Source organism: Dipteris shenzhenensis, chromosome 9, assembly GCF_047967505.1.
Source record: "Dipteris shenzhenensis isolate YYH24624 ecotype China chromosome 9, Dip_SZ_1.0, whole genome shotgun sequence".
NCBI classification, from domain to species: Eukaryota; Viridiplantae; Streptophyta; class Polypodiopsida; order Gleicheniales; family Dipteridaceae; genus Dipteris; species Dipteris shenzhenensis.
The window spans coordinates 11,808,827-11,834,456 of NC_141604.1; the positions used below are offsets into that span (position 1 = coordinate 11,808,827).

Consider the following 25,630-nt stretch of genomic DNA (forward strand, 5'->3'; position numbering starts at 1 on the left):
TATCTACACCTTGTATATCTTATGTGAAAATAGGTTTTGGGGTGATAAGTAATGACCTCATGGAAGTTTTCAAGAATGCATGTGTCCTTTGAAACTCTTTGTCTAGAGATAAAATCTTTGTGCATTCTATGTTGCTCTGAATCCTTGGTTGTGCTTTTCTCAGTTCAATTCGAACGAGTAGAGCTTAGGCACACTTGTTTGTTTTTGGCCTGCCTTGGATAGGTAAAGAATCACTAGTTTAACGAAAGAGAAAGTATATTTTGATGAATTTGTCATTTTTTGGGAGCAAAAAAATCCAAATTATTTCAAGGAATATGTAAGTAAATATGAACTACTAATAAATAGATATAGATATAAATATACCTTTGTATAATATACATATATAATGTCCAAGTGGTGACTTATTTTATCACTTTCAAAAATCCTTTCTTTTCCTTTCACCATTGGTTGGATCATGAAAATTTGAGGAAATATCCTCTTTATAGTTCCTCAAAATAACCTAAGAAAATAAAGCTCTCGAAAGTGCAATGACAGTCTACATGGCAGGTTCACCACCCAAGAATACTTTTGAGGTCTTGACTCCCCTCCCCGCCCCCCCCCCCCTCTATGTGTGTGTGTGTGTGTCTCTCTCTCTCTCTATTTCTCTTTTCTTCTTCTTCTTCTCCTCTCACTCTTCGCTTTCAATTTGCACCCTTTTCCGTGCACTATCTCAGGCAGGCTACATGAAAGAAGTTCATCTTGTTTTCTTTTCCAGAAAAGAGAATTCTGCTAAGTGTGGTCGATTACATCAAAACCAGGAAGAACTCTTGTGAAGAACAAGCCATATGGATAATTAGACAAAAATTGATACCATTGTAGCCAATCGGGTGCATCAAAGCGCCATGAATACCTTGAGAGAGTGCAAAAAGAAAAGTCCTCCATGATTCCACCTAGCCGCTTTGGAAGAGCCCACGCCATGTTACGAGCTGATCGATCAAGAGAAAAGACACTTGTGATCTAAGAATGTGAAAAGCCCATATGTCAGAGTCCCTTTCAAACAAGGTGGCAAGACCACCGTGGCCCTGCTAGAAGGAAACAATCATAACTTGAGAGAGGAAAATGGATGACAAAGTTTACTTGATGTATAGACCTATATTGTGTAGTGATTGTGCTTAGTCACATACTATGATATTCTCAATTTTATTTTAATTTTTTCAAACTTTCCACCTAGTCCCTTAGCTCACTTGGTTATAAGCATGGTCACATCAAATATAATCAAACATGTTGATGTGCCAAAGTGTTAGGATATAAAGGTAGTTTTGCAGTGAAGAAAACCAAGGACCATTATGCAAGAATTAGGGGGAGAAAGGAAGGGCTTGTACATGGTGGGGGTGGAATCTCTATGTGTGTGTGTGTCTCCCTTCCCTCTCTCTCTCTCTCTCGTGCGCTCTCTCTCTCTCTGTGTCTCTCTCTCTCTCTCTCTGTCTCTTCTGCTCCTCTCTCCCCCCTCCCCCCCCCCCCTCTCTCTCTCTCTCTCTCACGCGTGTGCGTCCTACGACAGCAGCGCTCTCTCTCTCTCTCCCTTGGTCTCTCTCTCTCTGCCTCTCTCTCTCTCTCTCCCTCTCTCCCTCTCTCGCTCCCGCTCGAATGTGTGTGCATGTGTAATTTCACAAAAAAGTGTGCATGTGTGCATGTGTGCATGTGTGATCCCATCTAAGAGTAAGAGATGGAAGGGCTTTTGCATCGTGGGGGTGAGATGTGTGTGTGTCTGTGTGCATGTCTATGGGTTGTTAAGGGATTTGTGAATAAGGTGGTGAATCTATAAATGGAAATCAATTTTGCACCATTTGCGCATTTGTTAGACATAATCGTTTATTAGTAGTTGAAAATGAGTATAAGAAAAGTTGAGGAAGACTTGTTTATTATTAGATTCATATATGTTGTTCTAACATTGATATTATACTTTGGTATCTTGTAGCAATGATGCTTGGTACCAAAGCATCTTTTTTGGGCCTATTTCTTGTATGTTGACTTCAAATGAAATGTGCGTGACTCTTTCGTTTCTTGCAGCATGCCAATGTTGAAGTCTCCTATTAATATAATGTGGGTTGTTTTGAAAGTACATAATAGTAGATTCTGTAATAATTAAATGAATACTTTGTAGTTTCTGGATTGTTAGAAATTACATATGTTTTGTGTTTTTCCTTATGTGAATTCAATTCCATAGTGCACGACTTTTTCTTTTTTTTCAATCGTAATTTGTTTTGTATTAGGGTGCAGGCAGAAGGATTGTTAATGCATTGGAAATTTCTTGGAAGATGTGGATCACAAAGTTTAATTTTGGTCTCGGAAGCAAATGATGTCAGAGTTTGTAAGTGTTTCTGTTTCTATGGCTTGTGCGTCTTCTTTATATTTTTGTAATGATCTAGTGTTTAAAGATTGCATGAGTATAATATTATCGTTGTTTTGTTGCATTTTTCTATTTAGGTTTGGCCATCTTGATTGAGTTAGCAATCTTTTCATTTCTTGATGATTGCCTCTATCTACAAGGAAATGTTGTGGTTGGAGTAAGTAAAGGATTTCAATTTTGTTTACACATGAGAGTGCTATATATATGAGACCATGTGTGTGAATTCCTATTGGTTAGAAAGCTAGCTTGTCCATGGTAAGGCCTTGTGCTCTTTGAATTGTTCTAGCTACTGCTCATTGGATTGGGAATTGTTGCCAAGTGAGGATGCTTGTTTTAGAGGGGTCGATTTGTACTTCCCTCGTAATTCAAAATATTGGTATCCATTTGTAGTTGATGCTTGTTGTGTATGCATGTAAGTTGGTGTGTTTTGTTTCCTCTCCTATTTGTGGGTTCCAAGATTTGACCCATACAATGTCGTTGTTTTCATATGTGTACATACCCATGAAAACACCATCTGCACCATTTACCAATCCATCTTGTTGATTAAAGTTTCTTGAACATAGTTCAACTAGCATTCCTTCTTTAACTTTTATCGTTGTTCTTAGTTCATTTGTTGTTTTAGGGTCTTCTAATATTTTATATGAAGTAGGACCATTATTATTAAAGGTATCAATTGCTTTGATATTGTATTCTTTACCTGTTGCTGTGTTAAATACTTTGTCGTGATGTGTTGTTCATTTCAAGGTTGGTATAATAAAGGTGAGGGAAAGTATGATGTTCTTGCAGTTGACATAAGCAAGTTTGGTTCATGTATTGTACTTGTTCGGAAGTGTGTTTACACTTTTTGAAAGAGTTGAGCGCTTGCATGAATTGCTTGTTGTCGCATTATTTTTTGAAGTTTAGAACATCAGGGTTTTGTTAGCCAGGTTTTGTTAGCCAATATGTTCTTGCTAGCATTTGTAATGTGTCTCTCTCTAGTTTGAATACCCAACTATCTCTAATTGGTTTGTCTTGGTAGAAATATCCACAGTAGATGACATCCATAGTTCCAAATTAGTATGTGTGATTTCTTTTAAAGGTTCTCCTGCGAAGGTATGCAAAATTCATATTTCATCTTCCCACTAATGAAATCTTGTCAAATACAAGTAATTGCACTCGTTCGTAGAGATGAGTTAGTGTGTCCAATTTATTCCTTGAAAGGCACCTCCCCTATATTAGTGGCAATCAGCCCTACATCAGTGGAATTGGCCTAAATCAAAGGAACCTCCCATGTGGGGGCCTTTGGGTTACGACACCATATGTAGGTGCATTTTGTATCCACATGATGCCATATTCGTGTTAGCTTCCTCTACTTTGAATTATGTCATAAATTAGTCAAGTACATTTTTGAGTAATTATTAAATTTTCATTATTAGAGTAAGGAATCGTTGAAGTTTGTGAGTGTAATAATGTGCACAAATTATTGGATTATCTCTTCTCAATTCTCTTATTTCATTGTTTATGTTTTTTGAACCATAAGATTTTTCTTCTTGCTTGAATATTTACTTTATAAACATTTTGTCAAGGGTTCCCATAGTTTTTCTGCACATGATAACATGATGAAAAATGTTGGAGGCCCTAATTGTCTTATCATCTTGCAAATGCATCTTTTATAAGTTTGTGTTCGTGGTATGGAGAAGTCCTTAGGTTTTCAAATCCTTTGTATCCAATTCCCTATGTTAGAATAGCTTCAATATTAGTGTCTTTATAACTTCCTTTGCATAACTTGTTTTATTTTATAGTGCTCCTTTTCATAAGCGCATCCAAATAGATTCCATTACTTGATTAATCAAAACCTTAATTGATTTAAAGAAAAGGTTTTGTATATTTTGTGAAAACTTGAGGGATGCATGTATCAACTCCCACGTTGCGATATGTTAGTTTAGAATTTCCAATTTGTCTTTGCAAGCCCAAAAAAAGTGTGGGGAAATTTAAATCTTCACTGTGCTTGTCTTGAAATAATCCTATCGGTTTGTTGTTCTCACAAGGAGCCACATATTTGATCTTTGTCTCATAATCAATGACTTCTTCAGTTGTAATCAAGTTATGTATCAAAGTATTAGTGTAGATCTCATCAATAGTATCTATATTGGGCTCTTCTTATTTATCTTCTTGCTCTATATTTTCTTGTAAATGTAGTATACGCTGCAATGCTTGGTCCATTGTTTGTTAATTTCTACATTGTTAAAATTGTAAAGTGGTGTTTGAATGAGTGTGTATAATGCTAGCATCAAGATACTTGGTCGAACTTTACCAAGCAAGTCTGTTGTCTTATATTATATATATTTTTTATTTTTACATTCTATGCAAATGCAATGCTTTTTTGACATGAAATGCAGGTCACCTTGTCTTCTGTTCACTATCCAAGTGTATATGTCTCTTTATGTATGTTGGCTGCTTTTTAAATAGTAAACACTCACATGATAAGCATTCATGTATTGGAGTGTCTTCAATTGTAGTGATGTATCTATCCATAAATTTTGAGGGAGTTTCAAAGGTATCTGAATACTTTTGTATTGTTATACAGTCATTTGTTATGTGCATTCATTTTCTTTTTTGTTTTCTTGATATTGTTTGTGAAATGGGTTTGCTTTCATATTGTTTGATCTCTTCATGGCAGTAATTATTTTATTTTTTGGACTCATCTTTGTTCACAACAATGGCATCGAATGCTTGCTCACAACTTTCAAAAAAACAAACCTTGGCAACGTCACAGTAATAAACATCTACAAGTCACCTAGATCAAGTGTTGCCACACTTATGAAATGCTTGCATCACCTCATGGGCCGCACAACGCATGCGAAATTCAAATACGACATACATCATTGGAGATTTCAACATATGTTTCAACAAACAAACCCAAAGTCTTTCACTGATACATGAATTCATGAACAATTTCGGCATGCAACGAATAATCACACAGACCACAACAATACATGGCTCAACCCTAGACCAAATTTGGGTTAATCACTTAGCCCATCCCTCCATCTACGGATCCAACTACATCTATTGGTCTGACCATTCCTTGGTTTACACAACCATTAAAGCATCCTAACAAGTCCATTTCTCCCTTCACCAAAGCTGGCAGGCCCTATGAATGAAATTCACCTTGTTTGTGTAAGTGTCCTGCATGTCCTTCCTATTGGGACATGTAGTAGTTATCCTATTTTTTGGACTTATCTAGTTATTCTATTTTTTGGCCTCTTCTTCACAAAAACTTCGACAAGCATAACTTGCAATCTAAGAAGAATTTGCACATGCTCCAAAAAGGAAAAGTGATCATCTTTTTGAGCTCTACGTGACTGCCAAGTCAGAACCATTGTATGCAATTAGATATTGCCATTTAAGCAAAGCAAATCTCATGGTAAGACCTTTGCAACAAATGGAAAAGCAATGCATGAATGCACAAAGCATGCCAAAAGCACAAGTGTGTGAGATGATCATATCACAAAGCATGGAATCCACATATAAAGCATTAAGGCACATGGAAGAACAACGCATCATGCATCAAGCTACATCAAGCAAAGAAGAAAACGTCATCAACAACATGTATTGAGAAGCAAAATCCTTTCCACCTTTAGCCTATATTCTTGTAATCAAACCTGAGCACCTGCAAGTAGCCATGCAAGCACTCAAGGGAGGTATTGGCATGTAAAAGCCACACTTGACCACCTTATGTAGCAAGGTATGCACTAAGGGGAGGTGATGGAATGTAAACTCACATCTGACCACCCTGCGGTAGCCAATGGATCATGGGGGAGGTCTTGAGATATGGTGCCATGTGCACATGAATTACAAGCAAAGGTATAAGCTAAGGAATGTACTAAAGTAGCCACCCTAGGATGTGGACTACATGATGTGAAGATATGGATCAAGGATATCCACAAGGAGAAATGTGGATGAGAGGATCCCACATGTGTTGACTATTTTAAAGGTTCTCTCTATATAAGAAGCCTATCATGTATTGTTGATTACAAATTGCAAGAGAGATACATTTTCTATCTCCCTCTCATGTCTGATTCAGTGTGCTTTGAACCTCCTTGATCTCTCGCTTTAACAACTAGGAGGCACAACATAGGGTATTCAATGATGGCCAAGAATCCCTCAACAATGAGAGTAGCACATTGCATTCATGAACAAGAAGATAGTGGTACAAAAAGGAAAAGGAAAACCACCTGAGAACAATAATTATACCAAAATAAAGTCATGGACTCTCCCAACAATTTTGCACAACATATTTTGTCATGATTTATGATAGACACTGCAACAATAATGCTAGCAATAAAGAGGAAGTTAGAGTACAGCCACAATTACGTAAGTGGGCTTGTGTGATCAATGTTGACATAGCATGCCTTGAAAGAGTTACTCATATCTTCTTTATACAAGATGTACAATGTTCAGATCAACCCTGTCTATACAAAAAATATAACAAGCTTGCAAGGCACTATGACATGATTAAGTCACAAGTGATCATGCAGTCCCACCCAAGGCAATAGAGGTTGAGCTCGAGATATAGATACTCTAGTTCATGGTATATACACCAGCCAACAAGTAGTTCACGTGGTTGCACCGTAAGTGGGCTTGTGTGACCAATGTTAACATAGCATGCCTTGAAAGAGTTACTCATATCTTCTTTATACAAGATGTACAATGTTTAGATCAACTGTGTCTGGATAGAGCATATAACAAGCTTGCAAGCACTATGACATGATCAAGTCACGAGTGATCTTGTAGTCCCACCCAGGGCAATAGAGGCTGAGCTCGAGATAGAGATACTTTAGCTCATGGTATATACACCAGCCAACAAGTAGTTCATGTGGTTGCACCCTCAGAGAAATTCTCCTTTGTTAAGCATCTTCAAAGATAGACACTGTGAGGAGATAACATTTCCAACTCTATTTTATTGGCATGCAAGTGAATACTGGATCCCCACAATGGAAACTAATGAATGAGGATAGACGCTTTGCACTGTCCATTGAAAACTCATTCTTCAAAACAATGAAAATCCTAATGCACTAAGTATTATCATCTACATGGGTTTGTATGTAGAAAGGGAAACTAAAAGGCAGGATGTCACACGTGAGAGGCTCTACAACAGATAGAAACATTGAACTCTTGCAATCAAATATTGGCTTCTAGGACTTTGCATTCCTTTGCACTTCATTGGACTATAAACACAAAGTTTTATATATAAAAATTTGCGATGGTGCACTAGATAGGATCTCCTTCTTTCTTCATGAAATTCTCGATAGTAGAGAGGTTGTGGGAACCATTAATTACTATCTTGCATGAACTACAAACCAACAACTCTCCCATTCAGTCAACTACATCATTCATGCAGCTACACACCTTGATTCATTCAGACCCTATGAAGAATAGCTCAATACTACATACACAAACTCCAGGCATTGAAACAACTACTACGAAAGGACCCTACTATTCTTGAAAAAGTTTCAAGCTTCTTCTTTGGGACAAAATTCCAAAACAAGGGTCTTCACATTTGGGTGGTTTTGCAAAAGGGTCTCTTGGCCGATCTTGTGATGGGTTTTTAGGGCCTTATGCCTCCCTTTTCAAGGCTTTTCCTCCTTCCTTTAGTCAAATTTTGGGTTTGTAGTAGCCTTCCTGCTCCTACCATTGCTAGCCTTTTTCGGCTCTTTTCTTTGCTTTGTTTTAGAGGAAGAGAATCTTGGTGGTGACCATTGATCTTGCCAGAGGGGCTTTATGACAACACCCTCAAATTCCCCTGTCGTTCAAGTTTTCCTTTCTCCACCTGAAAAGAAACTAGTGAAGCAAGTAGATTAGTCACTTCAAGACAAGGAAGAAGTGGGTAGAAGAGTTGGGGCCTCAAGCCCACAAGGAGCTACGTGAGATATTGTATTTAGTTGAGATTGACACTAAAAGGGGACCACATTCATGAGGTCACCATCTGTGGGAGAGGTGACTTCCTTCTCCATCTGAGCTTACACCCTAGCACTTGTGGAGCAGAATCCTACTCTCCTTGGCCCACACTTGGTGTACCTCTTTCCTTGGTACTGTGGTTTCATAGTGCACCACATGGATACAACCCACCACGTCCCCTGCTTCTCGATGATGCTCCCATTCTCTGAGCTCCCGTCAAAATATAGGGCAATTCTTTCTTCCATCGAAAGAGCAATTGGTACACTACTAGAGTCTCTCATGGAATCTGTAGCTTCATTTTATGGCATATGATGGTGTCCTTAGGTCAGGTTGGTCGTACAGACTTAGAGTCCCATCCAAAGATAATCTCCTTACGACACTCGAAGGGGAACGCTTCTATAGACGTTGGAGATATTAGGGTTATAAGGCCAGTGTCTTTGTTTTGCAGGCAGATGGGCCACTTAGCTCGGAACCTCACTAGAGGTCAGCCCCCCACAAGATAGACAAAGACAACAAAGGAGCCCGAGGTGGATAGGACCCCATGGCCCTATTGACAGTAGTAGCAGGAAGAGTTCCAGACCCCTTGTGTGAGCCCCTCTGAGAGAAAGGTGACTAAAGGTGAGAATAAAGTAACCAAGCAAGTGGGCCTTGAAGAACTGTAGATAGCCAATTGTAGGAAGAAAGCAAAGGTAGCCTCTCACTTACAAGAAGATTAGTCAAGGGATCCCCTTAAAATGCCCACCACTTTCGAGACCATGGCCTTCACATCGCCTCATATACACAACATTGTCTATATGTTCTTATTTGAAAATATTAAAAAAATACACATCAACGCAGTCACCATCATCCTCAATGAAATTGAGCGACTTTGCTTGAAATCCACTTGTAGACTTGACCAAATACTTCACCAAAGTGCAAAGACACAAATTAGACATACAAGCATTGAACACAAGGTCCTTGCTCTCCCACAAAGACTATATTCTTTCGTGCCTTGGCATGATTGTTGCAACAATCATGTCACTAAAAAACAAAGAGTTGCTATGATATCCTGGGATTCCACCATATTCACACAGATTAAGGGCCAGGTATTGCGAGACATATTATAAACAACAACTCAAAATTTCAACAAGAGAGGTACTACTTTGAAGAAGGAGCTCAATGCTTGCTTACCATTTTCCAAACAATAGCCACAATTAATGGGTATATAAGGCATTGAGGTAGGCCCAATGAATCTAATTCATTTTGTTGTTATGTCCCTTCAATGCTCCAAGTGGTACATTGGCCCTTCATTACCAGCAAGTACATTCATTCAGCTCTCATGCAGCTCAAGGAGGTCTAGAATGTCCATGCTAATGCACAAATCCATAGCTCATCATCCAAGAAAATTAGAGAGGTCACTTTTTTAAGCCACCTAGAATTGATATAGCGGACTTAGAGGCCGTCCCCATGCACCACCTACAATGGCTTTAAAAGATGGCATGGGATTTTCCCTTAGGGACGAGTTTGGGAGGATGCACCACCAACCAATCATGGTGTAGGGGGTTCTTGGGGATATCGCCCAAATCTCCAATTTTAATGTGGTGCTGGGCGTGCCACTTGGCCATCATGCCCCCAAACGGAGGGCTTCATCCCCATCCATGTAGTCGACTGCAACCATGCTATAGCCTTCAATCAACTTCATTGCATGCAAATGAGAGCCACAAGCTCTTTGCCATGCATGAATACATGGGGAGGGAAATACACCTTCCCACATTCCATGAGCATCCCTCACGCCTCTCTGTTTCTCCAACATTCTCTGCATGGCTCGAGCGATGCAATCATAAGTCCACGCCTTCCATGTTTGATCTCAATGAGTATGATGACTATTGCGATGGGAATGAGGAGTTTGTACCAAGCACATGTTAGGGCAATATAGACGTGAGATGTCCTTGCATGAGGAGGACAACCACCCTGTGCATCAGGACGATTCCTCTTCATGCCATGGAGTCAGCGATTCTCATGGAGGAGGTCTTGCTGGGGGGGATCAGGGTATCATTGCTGCAAGAAACTTGTTATTTGGCCCTCCACCTCCTAGTGATTAGATGTTTCATGCACATTCAATGACAAATCCCTCATGCCCTCCAAATCCCTCCTTTCCATCCACTCACATTTATCATGGATCTTCTTCTCGCTTGCTATCCGTCAATACTCCATCTGCTCATCCTCCTTTCCATCCCTCTCTAGCAATAGGTGGTATACCTGCTAACCACCTCCCTCATAGCTTGGCTAGCCAAGCTACTCGTCTATCTTCCATACCCATTCTCATCTCATCAGACGACTCGCAAGGCATGCAGGTTGCCCCTATCAAATGAGGATTGCAAGGACACTAAAACTGGCAAATTTGAGATGTGCTTATCCTCATAGAAAAGAAAAAGGAGGTGGAGATTGGATGCCGCGAGAGTGGAATATGTTCCCGCATGAGGGACTAATGGCACTATATTTTGGACCTTTGCATTGTAGAGTCCATAATTTGAAGACACAATGCAAGTCAAAATGGGAGAATTTGAGCGGCCTCTTTCATCGCATCTATGACTACAAACGTGCAATCCCATCTAGACACTCCAGTTATTATTGGAATGTGATGGTTGAGGAGAGGAGGGAAGCTTGCCTTCTTATGGATGACACGAACAAAGAACTATACAAAGCTCATCTCTTTCTTTGGCGGAGATCGTGATGTTAACCCTAGTCTGCTTATCCTCTTCCAATGAAGAGGCATGGTGGTGGATATGACAAAGTTTTCTAACTTCCATCTTTGCATGTCATGAATATTTTCTCTTATTTTAAAACGAAGCTTTCTAACTTCCATCTTTCTTTCTTGTTTTGTAGAGGAAGCAAGCTGTGGCACTCAAATTTTTAGTGACAACTAGTCCGCATGGGATGGAGATGAAGATATTGGCTCAACAAGAGTGTGGCAAAAGAAGGCCATGTAGATTGCTGGCAACTTGAAGGAGTTGGTGGACATGACCAAAAATATGGTGGAGATGCTGGAGAAGTGCAAGACTTCATGGAGCACTCAATTCATGGATGCTAAGGTTACCAAGGAGAAGCACGAGGTGACAAGGCTTCGAAGGAGGGAGGCAATGGAGGAGATGAGCCTACAAGTGTAGCGTGAGAGCACATAAGCTATGTGCCAAGCTTTGAGTAGGATCTCAGAATCGATTGATGCTTTGCTACTTCAGGGTAGAGATGGGAACATGTAGACCTTGCATTTTTCTTCTTTTGATGTTTCATGATGTGTTTGATTTCATGGTTCGGCATTGGCCGATTTGGGTTCATAGTGGTTGGAAGATCTCTATATGGATGGTTGGGCTTTGGATGTGAGTTAGGATGTTTGCATTTGGATTTTAGTATGGTTGTAATAAGTAATCTCTTGTGTTATGGAATGGACTCTCCGTTACATAGCCTTTTTGTGGAGATTACGAGCTCCTAGTATGGAGTTGTGCTTTGCATAATATATTATGAATTTGCACCGCGTAATTGTCTCGAATTGGTTATAACTTTCATGTTGTTTGCTTTACATAATACATTAAGAATGTCACTCCATCTATTTGTAAAATAGTTTCTATGTTTCACATAGTTATTGTACATATGTGAACTATGCTTTTGTCACTAGTAACATGCAGCTTTTCAAAACTAAATCAAAGTTATAGATATGCATGTGCGCAAACATAAATAACCATTTATGTAATCATATATAAGCATAAACAAGAATATGTAGGAAATTAAAGATTAAATGCACATGTATAATAAGCAACATAGATGCCACATAAAGATTCAATAGCGACGTACAATAAACAACATACTACCATATGTATTCTACACATATGTACACAACGTAGGTACATATGCTACTCTATGTGTGTGTGTATATATTCTACTCTATGTGTGGATGTATGCTAGACCTATGTTTGAGTATATATGTGCTACTCTATATATCTATATATGTATGCTATGCATGTAGGAGTATATGTATTCTAACCTATGTGTATATGCTACCTATATGTATATGTTCCCTATATGCATATATTAATCTATGTGTATACACCGTATGTGTCTATATAAGATCTATGTTTTGAGGATATAAATATACTAGACCTATGAATACTGTGAGCTCTATATATCCTAATCTATTTGTATATATACTATGTGTCTGTATATGTCTATGTGTGTATGTATGTGACTCTACATATCTATGCGTGTACTACATGTACATATATGTTATTATATGCGACTCTATAGCCATTTTTCATGTATAACCATATACAATCAATTGACAATGCATAACCATAAAGAACCATTTTCAATGTACATAACCATATTTAAGCATGAGAAATGTACACCATATTTAAGCTATAACATTCATTACATTCTTTGATATGAAGATGGTTTGCAAGTTCAATGCACAAAAGGAAAATGACAGAAGATACATGGGTAGAGGCTCTCGTGAGCCCAACTCTCATGTACTAAAAGATTGCATGTCACAAGGGTGCTGCTGTCTGAACTGCAGGGACTTGTGGTGGAGTACATGAAGCAAGCCCTACATGGACATCCCCACATCATAATCTATGAAATTATTGTGGAGCGCACAAGCTGCGGCAATGATCTTAGGCAAGAATTCCACGTAAGGACATTTCATAGTTTGGTGGAGGAACCCCACATTTACTTCAGTCTCGCAAAAGTCCACTCCACCGCTATGCGAGTGGATGACAACTTGTAGTTGAACTTCTTTTCATCCTCCGTTTCAGGAGATGCGAATACTCCAAGATACTCCTAATTATAGTCAATTACATATGTATTAGGTGGTTTTGAAGTACTATTAAGCCCCTATTAAGTGGTCCTTCAGTACTTCTAAGTGGTCTAGAAGTACTATTTGTGGCCTTTAAGACTTCTCAGTAGTCAAAAGTGGTCTTAAGGGCTGCTTAGTAGTCCATAAGTACTATCATCAAGTAGTCCTTAAGTAGTACTAAGTGGCGTGGAAGTACGGGATGAGCAACAAGGTAGATCCATATACCATCTGTCCCCCTAGAATGTACTCTCGAATGATGTGATTCACATGAATGTAGTTGGGTCCATTACGAATATGTCCTACCGTGGCTCTTGTAAAGCAAGGTTGAACTACGGAGCACTGTGATGTCATTGCAACATCTAGGTATCCCCACAATGATGTTTAGGAACCGCATGTCAGCATCCACCACTGCATGCATCTTCATCAAATAATTATGATTCCGATCAAACCAATGGGTGTGCACCTCACCATTCCTAGAGCGGACTTGCCCACTCTGTACATGGCCACTACGTGATGAAGAGGCCCCCCTATTCCAAGGCGGTGCAAGGACATGGCGACCTTCTCAAGCGACAACTCCCTTGTGGAAACACTGGCAAGGATTCTTTTAGGTATTGGTTTTTGATGTAGGTCAACCTTGACCGAGTCACAATTGAAGGCAAAGCATGCCCTGGGCAATCGGAGATGCTCTTCGAAAGGGAGAGCACGACATCACCACGAGAGAAGTCTGTGAATGTTTCCAAAAACTTGTGGCTTCACGGCTTGACAAAAACACCGAGGGCCAAGTCCTTGAGGTTGTGATCTTGCCTAGCTCCTACAGTAGCTAGTAGTGCTTGCAACATTGTGGCACCTTCGAGGGACAAGGGAACGTCTCTGTCTTCCACAAGAATGTCCACATTATCTCGTCAGTTAAGAGATAATCAAACTCCTCTACTTCAAAGCAAGGATAGCCGGCAAACGCTCTTGCAAAGCCAGCATCACTCCCATGAGTGACGTTGGCTTTTGGCCACGTTGCCCAAGATGCACAACTGGTGGAGACTTTTGGATGTTAGCACATTTTTCGAGAGGGAGAAACAGGTTGATTCCCAGATTTGCAACTCCATAAAAAAGGTGCCATTTCCAACACTAGAGCATCATTTCCCATAGAGCCAATAGAAAGTTGCCATCTGGTCCTTGCCATGGATTACAACCTACAGGGCCTTGCCGGTATAGACTTGGATGGGCAAACCAATCAAGATTTCCCTACAAGTGAGACCTCCCTTAAATGCAATCAAAAGCACCAACTGCACTTTTTTGTTGTGTGTGCATTGAGCCCTAGCTGTGAGGAAGTGAAGAGGGGAGAAGAATAGCAAGGAGTTCATGAGAGCTCATTCCCGCGCGGTGCTGTGGAATGCTCACGGAGCATACATCAGTGTTTTCTGGCATTCGACCAAACTTGTTCCCATGCTCTGCTCGGCTAGAAAAACCTGCAACAACTCACACAAAATCTACAATTGACAGAAAAGCTCCAAAGGCATTGGCTGTAGGCAGCTTGGCCCTGAAATGCCCATGGGGAGAGCCCTTTTTTCCGTCTCTCCCGCGGCGATGAATTGCCCAAGTTTGGCACCAAATTTGTTGGAGCATTTCATGACAGAGTTGCAAACCTAAGGAAACGTAGCTATGAGCAACTGCCTTCCACTACACACTCTTACAAAGTTTGTTTAACTATGCAAGCTAGCCAGACGGGCTGCTCTACTAGCACGGGGATCATGTTTAATGCTCAATCAAATTTCAAAATGACATAGATAAATATCATGGCTATGTCATGCACACATGCAAATGGAGGATATAATATACCCATATACAAATGGATCATATAAGCGTAGGTGAATGTATGCACCACACATTTGCACATATATGCATACACACAATTACCAATGCGTGTGCATGCGCGAACACATACATCCTTGCACTCCTGGCAACTTGAGTGCAAACACTAGGCTTTCAAGGGGGGAAAAAGTGCAAACACAAAGTAAGGGGGGACTCACTCAATGCTCAATGCTCTCTCTCTCTCTCTCTCTCTCTCTCTCCAATGTAAATTTGAAAATGCTCCTTTTCACCCCTCTTCTCATCCCAACAACTAATTAATGGGAATTTCCCATTTTTCAATGTATGGGGGGACATACTATTCCTGTATTTCACCCAACAAAATTTAACCAGTCCTCATTTGACTGGCAAAAGCTTGCTGCATTCAGAGACGTGGATAATATTATAGCACCCATAATACCTATAGGCTACCAAGCATATAAAGGCCCACTAAAGTGTTCGCACCTCGAGAAACAAAGAGACGCCGATAACTATGAAATGAGAAGGCAGAATCAGATAAAGAGCTCCACAAGATTTAAACATCCTATCTTTAAAACTCGAGTTAATGAAAATTGTGTTCATATGCATTTGCATGTTTGTTACTCAAGAGACTCAATGGAAGAGAAAGACCCACCGGAAAGTGCTGCTCTCTATGCTTTGATAATTTCTGTAGGCCACAAGGATCCATACAGTTCCAATTTCCTGATTGTAAGTTGGAACACATAGCAGCACACTGAGTTTCTATCTGGCTGCTCCAAGGTCCAGGAAAGATCTGATAAAGATAGGCACCGAAGATTATGACTGACCCAAAACTAATCTGTAAAAGGTATACCATCTATATAGAAGTTACGATCCAAAACTAACCTGTAAAAGGGGGGCCCCTATACAATCTATGCACACGCAAGTGTCTCTTAATCCGTTCATCCAATTTTATATGATAAGATAATAAGCAACATGAGTATTCGGAGATTTTACTACCAAGGCTAGGGTCGGAAAAATTTAAAGGGAACATACACCTCCTACTTGAAGTGAACAAACTCAGAAAGTGTCGATGTTTACAGATCATTCAATAATAATATAGTACTTGAAAATTGAATGAGAAGTTTTTTATGTTTACATTGTACTTGAAAAAGCCTTGGAACAAAGGCTCTGTTGGACTGATTCAATGGGTAATGGTCGACCTCCTGCAAATGATTCAATGGGTAATGGTCGACCTCCTGCAAATGGTTAAAATGATCCCTTGTTCTTGAATCAACATATTCCTAGTCGAAGAAGAACAAGTCATTATTGGAGGCATATGTTTTACAGACACTTTTTGAGTAGTCAACCTCCTTCCTCAGGGCCTTATTTCAGATGAATGAGCCGGCTGAGCTAAGAATCTTGTATTAAACTATAATTGGATGCTTTTAAAGGCCTTTCCAAGTTAGTATGCAGACAACCTTTAAAGTCCCACCTTTTACCATTGCTGGGAATCTGTCCTAAACTTCGGTGTTAGTTTTATCATCCGGTACCCCCACCCTATAGAATGATTACAAATATAATTAATTGGACAATCAAGGATATTCAGACACTAATTGGTTGAGTGGGATGACAATTGCTGATAGGTTATCCATACTTCCTGCACGGTAGGCAACTTCTACAAGGATCTGTGCCATGACCTGAGCCATACCAGGCCTACCTCTCAAAAACGCTCTTGCAAGCGTGTCAGCATTCCAGCCTTCTAACTTTGTACTGTCCTCACTGAAACCTTCATCCATGGTCACAACATGACCAACAGGTGTGGCAGAATGCAGATCAGCTCCAACCTTGGGCAAATCCTGAATTGCTTTGGATTCTGCAAGTTCCCGTCCTGGAAGAGGTAATGCAACCAATGAAGGATCTGCTTCCAATCCACCCATTACTCCCATGATATCTTGTCCTATCTCGACTGCATGAAGCACGCTGCATACCTCCTGCGGGCTCATTCTCTCGAATATGCCATCTGAGGCCAGAACAAGGAACTTGTCATTCTTAGAGATATGGTGCCAGCCTGAAAGCTCTGGCTCTGAAGTAACACCGTACCTGAACCAGACAGGCAAAAAGTTAGCATCAAAAAGTGGCATTTATGGTTACATTCTAAGTCTCCACACGAGATCTATAACTGATGAGCCAATGAACTCAATTAGAGTTGATGTCACTCGAAAACTACAAACAAGTGAGGATAAGACACCTTTTGAACTGTATATCACCAATGGACCGTGACAAAGCCAATTGCCCATTTACACGTGAGAGAGAACCACTTGTGACAAAACCTCCAGAAGCCTCTATTCGAACTTTTTCATCTGACCTACTAGGCCTATGATCATCACTTAATTCCAGAGCACATAAGCCCCCAGGAAGAGCCGCTTCCAAATTCCCTCTTGCCATCTGATGCCTCTTTTTTTTTGACCTCGTTAGACGCTGATCCATAACATTTAGATCCTTACCTGCCAAAAAGAAAACTTTTGTAAGAAGGGGGTAAAAACATGCTGACGTTAATGTAAAATAACCAAAGCAAGTTTCAAAACCTAACAATTTGCTCTACATGACGTGCGACATATTGCCACATTGCCGGATGCGAGTCCACAGGCTGTCGTGCTATCTGGTACCCTGTATGGATAGTAACCCCAGATGTGGCCATTTATCACATGTGTATCACATGTGCGGGTAAGATTGAGTTCCAAGGATTTCACCCCTGGGCTGTCAAGCAATGTGTGGGCATCCTCTCTAAAATTGAATGTAGGAATTATAGCCCAATCTACCCACCAAATATCACAAATCAGTTTGCATACATGAGTCCACCTTACTGCATGGCTGCATGTACTAGCACAGGGTCCAGACTCCCCTATGGATCTCTAGGACCCCAATAAATCCACATGAGAGGTTGCCCTTGAAAGGACACCACAAAGATATTTTTTCCTAGACCCGCTAATTGTTCTTCCGAGAAGTCCCTCTTACAGGCAATAATGAGAAGGGTTACAAGTGGCATTAAACCCAAGTTCCATCCGCTGGCTACAAGTGGCAGTAAACCCAAGTTTCATCAGCTGGCTACTTGAATAGGTTAGTGATTGTGACATGTGGTAAGTGAACCTCCTATGGCAAGTTCATGATGACTAGCCCGAGCAGATATTTGTTGCAGGTTGCAGCCTTATTGGTGTTTGGCCCTTGCGGGTGTTGAGTAGCTGGTAATTTTGACACCCTGTGAGGCATGCATGTGTTGGGGCCTATGGGTCCCAACATGTGTGGGAATGTGTCGAGTTGAATAGAAGTAAAACGGGGCTTGGAACCTATGCTAATGCATGCTGCCACGTATTGTGGTGGGGTGCTGGCTGTCCCACAGAGAGATTGGTAATTACAAGTGCGACTTCTATGGCAGACTATTTGCTAGAGGTAATTAGGAGAAAGGCTGTCCCCGATGCTATTAGCACAAGAAGGAAGCATGGAGATGGCCAACTCTAATGAAAAGGTGTATGTCAATTATTTGGGCCGTAGGCTGCCTCCTTCCCTCTCTTCACTGACAGTATAACTTCTCGTGCAGGATTCCCTGAGGCCTTGCAACAGTTCATGATACGTCACACGACGTAACAGACCATGTCTGGCTTCAAACTCCCTTAAAGACTATCTGTGAATGACTACACCTGAGAAAAGTGAAAATGGAAAAAACAAATACCATGACTAAAGCCTCAACCTTTAATTCATCTACACAGAGATTGAAGGAATTTACCAAGCGCTATCAAAGCCATATGAAATCGGAAGCTTTGAAATTTTCATATATGCACCCACATCCACGTAGCAGCAAACCTGTAGACTCCTAGCTCAAATCCTACCTTGTATCTTATATCTAAAAAGTAATCTTTCTGATTGTGTTTCAAGATATATTTTGTGTCTTTATGGTGAACCTGCAAGTGGACTAATTAAGGGAACGGTTGGCTGGATGTTAAATCGGTCAGACGACAAGTATTTGGGGTTTTATCAGCCCGTTAAAAGTCCCCCTCAGAACATAATAAGAGCAAAAAATTCAGAGCATTCAGAACAAACGTGCCTTCTTTCTTTCGAAAGACTTTAATTACCATTTATTATCTCGTGTATTGCCCATTTCTGAAAGAGTTCAATATCTCGTGTTTGCCCATTTCTGTCTTAACTTTTTCATTGCTATGCTACCATATTGAACTTAGCAAAATGGATCAGTACCAAACGAACCCCGACTTCCAATAGGACAGACACAAGGAGGAAAGTATTTTTTTAAAAACAAAGAGGGATGCTTACCAGATCTCTCTTTGCGTGCTGCACCTGCACAGGTCGAACAAATGAGTGCCTTGGAGTCACCAACGTTGGCGACAAGGACTTGTCTGTCCACAAGCAATGCAATACACGCGGTTGATCCTGAATGAAGACCCCGTTGGGTTGCTTCCTGTTGGGGCGTCAGGTCCAGGGGTTAAAGTCGGCAAAAGGCTCCAACCTGAGGCTGAGTGTTATCAGGATTGAAGTGCCTCACCTCATGGAACGCTGAATCGAGATCTGAAATTGCACGACGCAGGGCTTCTTCGAGCAATTTTCCGCCATAAGGTATTCCTGCGGCGGATGAGTTGGAAGTAATCGTGTTTCCATCAGACTGGCGGCCCAGAAGTTCGGAATTAGAAGACAACAGCGTCGGTGACCCCAGCTTCCCGAACGAATGGAAGACGTGATGAAGAAACCGTTGCTTGATAGAGCTGGCAGCAAGCTCACTCGCATCAACACCTAAATGGCCGTCGAAAACGGCAAACAAGCCCGCATTTCTGAGGTGCGATAGGTTCCCCTCTGCAAGCCATAAAAAGGACAGGAATGATTTCTCTTACTCGAACCAGAGTTATGTCTCCGTTTGAAAAGTAAATCGATTCTTTCATATCAATCATACCCCAGAAGGGGAGCTCGATTATCGAACTCTCTCTCTGTCTCTACGTCGATTCTTTAATATCAATCACATCCAAGAAGGGGAGCTCTCTCTCTCTCTCTCTCTCTCTCTCTCTCTCTCTCTGCCCTCCTTGTCCCCTTCGCGCAATTCTTCGTTCCAAACGTAGATCGAGAATCCCAAAGCGCGTGAATTACTCAATGAGAGGGCGGCGGGCATATGCGATGGTACCAGAGGAGGGAAGTTGGATTCGAGGAGCAGAAAAGAGGCGATCCTCCTGGGAAGGGCGACGTCCTGTGAGGGAAGCAGAGCCGGGAGAGGAGAGGGGGGAGAAGAGGGGGGGAGGGAGAGGATGGAGGGGAGGGGAGGGGAGGAGGTAAGAGGAGGAGGAGGCGGCGGCTATGGCGATGGCTATGGCGATGGTTGAACAGAGAAAGCTTAGAAGAAGAAGAGGAAGAGGAAGAGGAAGAAGATGACAGTTTGCCATCCTCTATCAACTACCATTTCCTCTTCCCCTTACATAGTTCAACTCACCCCTCCATTTCTCACCAAACTAAGGTCATCATCTTCAACACATCCACCCTATTGGAGTTTCTCGAGAGAGAGCATCTCACTATGGGATAGTGGGATTATGGGGTTAGTTATGCATACAGATTATGGGGGTAGTCATGCATAGTCACTATGGGACTATGGGATTATAGGGGTAGTCATGCATAGTCACTATGGGATCACGGGGTAGTCATGCGTAGTCACTATGGCATAGTCATGCATAGAGGGATTATGGGGGTAGTTCACATTTGACTTGCACCTTTGATAGTTTCCAGTAGAGATCTCCCACACACTCATCGAGTTGGAAAGGGCCTTGGGGAGTCCATTTCAGGGAGGACATAGGAAGGATCCCGACGATCGGCCGAAGTCCAGGAATCGGAATCTGACCGGAGTTTGATCGAAAACGGTGACACATGGCCCTTTCCAGCTATCAAGGGAAGCAGAGAGGGATGGAACGTCGCCACATGGCTACTGGCCCACTGTCTGGTCCGCCTGTTTTGAGGAGGTAGATTCTGCACTTTAGGCCGCCTTGATCAGATGGTGGAGATCTGATCTCCACCAGTCGTGACCTTGACAGTTTGTAACTATATCTCCAGTAATTGCCTCTCACCATCATTGCCCTACCCACCATTGCTTTGCCAAACATGCGTACCTTGTTGGTTGCTTGAGAATCTACACATTTGACACCATGAATCTCTACTAGTATTCATCCTTAGGCCATATTTTTGAAATCAAAATAGACAAGTTGAGAATCTCCAAGCCCAAAGGAGTCATCACATCACTAAATGCGCGATCCCCTTCCCCACCTCTTTTAACTAACCTTTTACACCACCTATTACTTGTACCTTCTGTGCCGCTTCTCCTGTACCACACCGCCACCATTTGTAATTATCCCAAGTAATTCTTGTCACCAGCATTGCCAAACTCTTTTCTTATCAGTTGTGAGTCACTACATACATGAATCTCTACTAATATTAACTTATTTATGTACAATTCATATGTATCACAAGACACATGACAAATTTCCCTTATTGACTCGAGGCAAACAAGATCCAAGTGCAAAACATGATGTCAAATAGGGACAAATCTATAAGAGCATAAGATTTGTCTATTTCAATAGTTTTATCATTTTAAATGAAAGATTGAAATGGATAACTAATAAAGTGCCACGAGATACATGGTGCCAAGCAACCTTTGGTTGGTTTGTATAATTTTCAGCTTTTCCTTGCACTTAAAACAAGAATAGGGAAGATTTACAAGAAGACAACTTTGTAAAAAAGTAACACAACGTGTCAGTTTGAGTAAAAGTGCTTTTCTACTTGAAATGCTCTAATGGCATGTGAGCTATATGATATCTTGGGTATTTAGAGCAACTTACAATCCAAATTCTACAAGTTGGGCATTGAGTCATTGATGATTGCTAAGTCTAGATGATTCTATAATATTTTTGTGAAATATATAGAGCAAGCATACTTAGGTAGTGTACATCTATCTACCTTGGCCAAATGGTTGTATTTATAAAGATGCAATGAAATAGTATTCCTATAAATTTTTCACAAGAATATTTTTAGGGACTTATGAGGTGTAATCATTTATGATTCAATAAGTTCTACATGAATGTTTAGAAACTACACATATGAAAAGTTCATAGTTCCAATTGATAGTTTTGGTTCATAGTTCTTGTCTTTAATACATTGAATGTCTTTTTAACATGCTTAGGAAATGGGCATGCTTGGCATGTACTCATGTGATGGACCTCTTTTTAGCCTCCATAAATTTGCACATCCCATCCACAAAATGGGAGTTAGTATGATCATGATCCTTTGTGTTTGCAATACCCTCAATCTCATCACAATCATTAGTAATTTTGTGTTGTGTCATTGTGTGTGCTATCGAACCACCATCATGTGTGGCCCACTAAGTGTCCCTCCCACTCCAAGTCCATGACACTAAGGATGGTATTTTCATGTTTATAACTATTCATTTTTTTGTTTTTTTCATGGACTTGGTTGCACGATAGGTTGCATAACCTACAGACTATGCTCATACAGGTGAAATTGGAATGTAAAATTTTTGACTTGTCACCCATTGCACTTAGATTTCGAACACTATCAAATTTAGTGTAAATCGATATTATGTAGATGACAAGGAGTATGATATTTTTTGGGTTGTCATCCATTTCCAAATGATTTCAAACACTATTGGATAGACTCTATACCATATGTGCTACAGGTGACCTAAATGAGAGTGGTCTTTTCAACGTTCTTTAACATGGATGCAACATTTTCTAATTGATGTGTGGATATAAATGTGCAATATTTTTTTCTCACTTTTAATGTGTATTATTATTGAATCGAAAGTAATGTGAACATGAACTTTCTAAAGTACATCCATCAATGTAGCACATTCTACCTCTTTCCATAAATAAGTAGTTGCATTGCACCTCTTTTTATAAATAACTAGTTTTAAAAAGAAATTAGATTCATCACAACATGTAATGCTTTTGTAAATATTTTATACTAACAAATCTTTTCTAAAAATAAAGTTTCATTGCAACACTATCAACATACACCAATTTTGACAAACAGTCCATAATTGTTGCAATAGATCATAATAGTTCTTGCAAAACATCTCATATTGATAAATCTTCTTTAGCATTGCTATCACTAGAACTATGTTTTACCTCCTCAAGCACAAGATTATCATGCAAGGGTCCAAAATATTAGACAATACCCACTTAAGATCATGAGTATTAGTGGTTTTCCCCTTACATCATCTAATACATATCAAAAGATAGAAGAGTGATGCTTGGCTTTCCATCTATTACCTCTACACCGTAAGGGTCTCATTGACAAGTAGCTATAATATTTGCAAGTGCTCCAACATATTATAGTTCGTTTTCAAGTGTGTCTCATCATGTTTGACAAACTCTAAAGGCTTTGTTGTTGTTGTTTTCTCTTGAAGATATCCAACAATTATTCATGATTCCAAAAATATATAGCAATTTTTTGGAATTCATCCATATTTATTTTGAAGAACAAGGCTTCCACCTCTTGTGCCAATGCTTGAGGACAAGATCAATGCAATCATATGTGTATGGTGGAGGCTAGATGGTATGGTGCTTGTTGTTGCTAGGTGTTCTTTTGGCTGTCATAGAATTTCATTTTTAGCATGAAATTTTATAACTTGGATGCTATTTTTAGCTTGCTTTTCTTAAAGATATCCAACAATCATTCATGATTCAAAAATTATAGAACATTTGGTGATGTTCGTCGATAGCTATTTTGATGAAGTAGGTTTTTGTTCCTTGAGATGATTCAAGGCATTGATTCAAGAGTTGACCTCATAGGCTAAAGACTTGAGACAACGTTTGTAACCATAACCATCATGGTAGATTCTAGGAAACAATCACAAACAAATTCTAGGAGTCAATCGGGACATGGCACCACTCTCATGTCCATTATGATGGATAGGAAAGGTAGCTCAACTAAGAAGGGCAGTCAAATTGATAAGACAACTAACCTCTTAATCAAAATGAGTTGTAGTTGGATTCTTTTAGAGATGATAGGACTTGGAAGTAGGGAGAAGTTGCAAGCTTGTCTCCAAGAATCAACTATCCTAAGGTATTAAGCAAAATCGATGTGCTAGTAGTCACCCTATTGGAGAAACATAAGCGATAAGATTGAGTGAGCACAATGGGATCCCATTGAATCAACTATCCTAAGGTATTAAGCAGAATCGATGTGCTAGTAGTCACCCTATTGGAGAAACACAAGCGATAAGATTGAGTGAGCACACATGGGATCCCATTGAATCCTTTTGAAGAAACATGCAAGATCCCCAGCATCTCTTCATGCTCATAGCCTAGGGCTGATGTACATCTCAATAGGCTTTGAAAACAAAAGAAGTACCTTGATAGCTTATGTAACTATAAGTCCTAGCATCTGCTTGTGTGTATGTTGGGATTAAGTGTCAATTGCTAGCACCAATCAAGTGTAAAACTAAAAAGAAGCCTTTCTAAATATCAAGGCCCTCGAGTATTGAGGGCTTGTTCTACATAAGAGGGTATTGAGTGTTTATTCTACATTAGACAGTTGGTCCGGTATTAAAAGCTGACAAAATCCATAAAATAAAAAACATCATTCTATGAGAAGCGACCACGTTTGTATTTGAAACAAGGTGGGGATCCCACCATGGCCCTACCTTTTGGAGTGTCATTATACGTCTAAGTGTAAAGTAGCTCCATTTGATGCAAGTTCCTTGAGCGGAAATCACCTCTAACCCTCACTGACACTCAAGTTTGACACACCTACGCACGTAGCTTGTATGACGTTCCCAACCAACCAGCCCCGGACTTATCACACTCACCTCGCCCTACCATTTGCACCCTATTCACTAGAGGCGGTGTCAAGGACATAGCATTGAAGCTCCATAACAATCGAGCAAAAGATCATGAGGAGCTATGCACTGAGTTTATTGCATATGGGATTGAGGTCATGGCCCCGATCTTCGCAAGGCTTTTCAATGACGTGGTTTGCCTTGGCTTCCCACATACATGGAGCTCAACACCATCATGCCCATTCACAAGGTAGGAGATCCCATGAGCCTAGAAAACTATAGGACCATTATGATTGAGCATGTCATGTCCAAGATCTATGCATCAATACTTGACACAGAGGTTAGCAAATTTGTCTTATAGAAATTTTTTTCCTTTTCTTTAGGTACTTCACGGAGGAAGTAATGGGAGCAATGGACATTGATCATACTGACACTTCATACCCTTTCAAAAGTTTTTTTGAAGCTAGCTTAGGTCCTTGACAATGCTAAAGGAACCAAGACATAAGGGGCCAGAGCCTACATGTGAAGGGCAGTGTGAACAAAAAGCAGATGCTTGAAGATTGTGATGTTACTAGTCTAGCTGTGAAGATCATATAGTTATATTCAATTTTCTCAAGTCTACGATTGCAACAGTGAAAGAGGTGTGTGGTGGATGGACCATTAAATAAAAGCGGGGACGTGCATATTTTGGCAAAGGTAATATAACAGTGTTCATACAAGAGACAAAGAGAGCATCTATCTCTAGAGTGAAATACCTAACAAAAGACAAAACCATTAGGATCTCTAGAACAAAAGACCATAACATTTAAGACCTCCACAAGCAAACAAAAAATTAAACCCT

At 40.4% G+C, this 25,630-nt stretch overlaps 1 protein-coding gene across 1 annotated transcript; it reads right to left on the reverse strand.

The window, feature by feature from the left end:
• Window positions 1-16,360: 16,360 nt before the first annotated feature.
• LOC147898201 (putative protein phosphatase 2C 50) lies at window positions 16,361-20,389 on the reverse strand. Its single transcript, XM_087378869.1, has 5 exons — window positions 20,134-20,389; window positions 19,507-19,811; window positions 19,278-19,422; window positions 17,203-17,458; window positions 16,361-17,054 (listed from the first exon to the last, which is right to left on the reverse strand). Exons 1-5 carry the CDS (start codon window positions 20,387-20,389, stop codon window positions 16,547-16,549), a joined length of 1,470 nt encoding a protein of 489 aa, XP_087234995.1. The 3' UTR covers window positions 16,361-16,546.
• Between the last annotated feature and the right edge of the window lie 5,241 nt (window positions 20,390-25,630).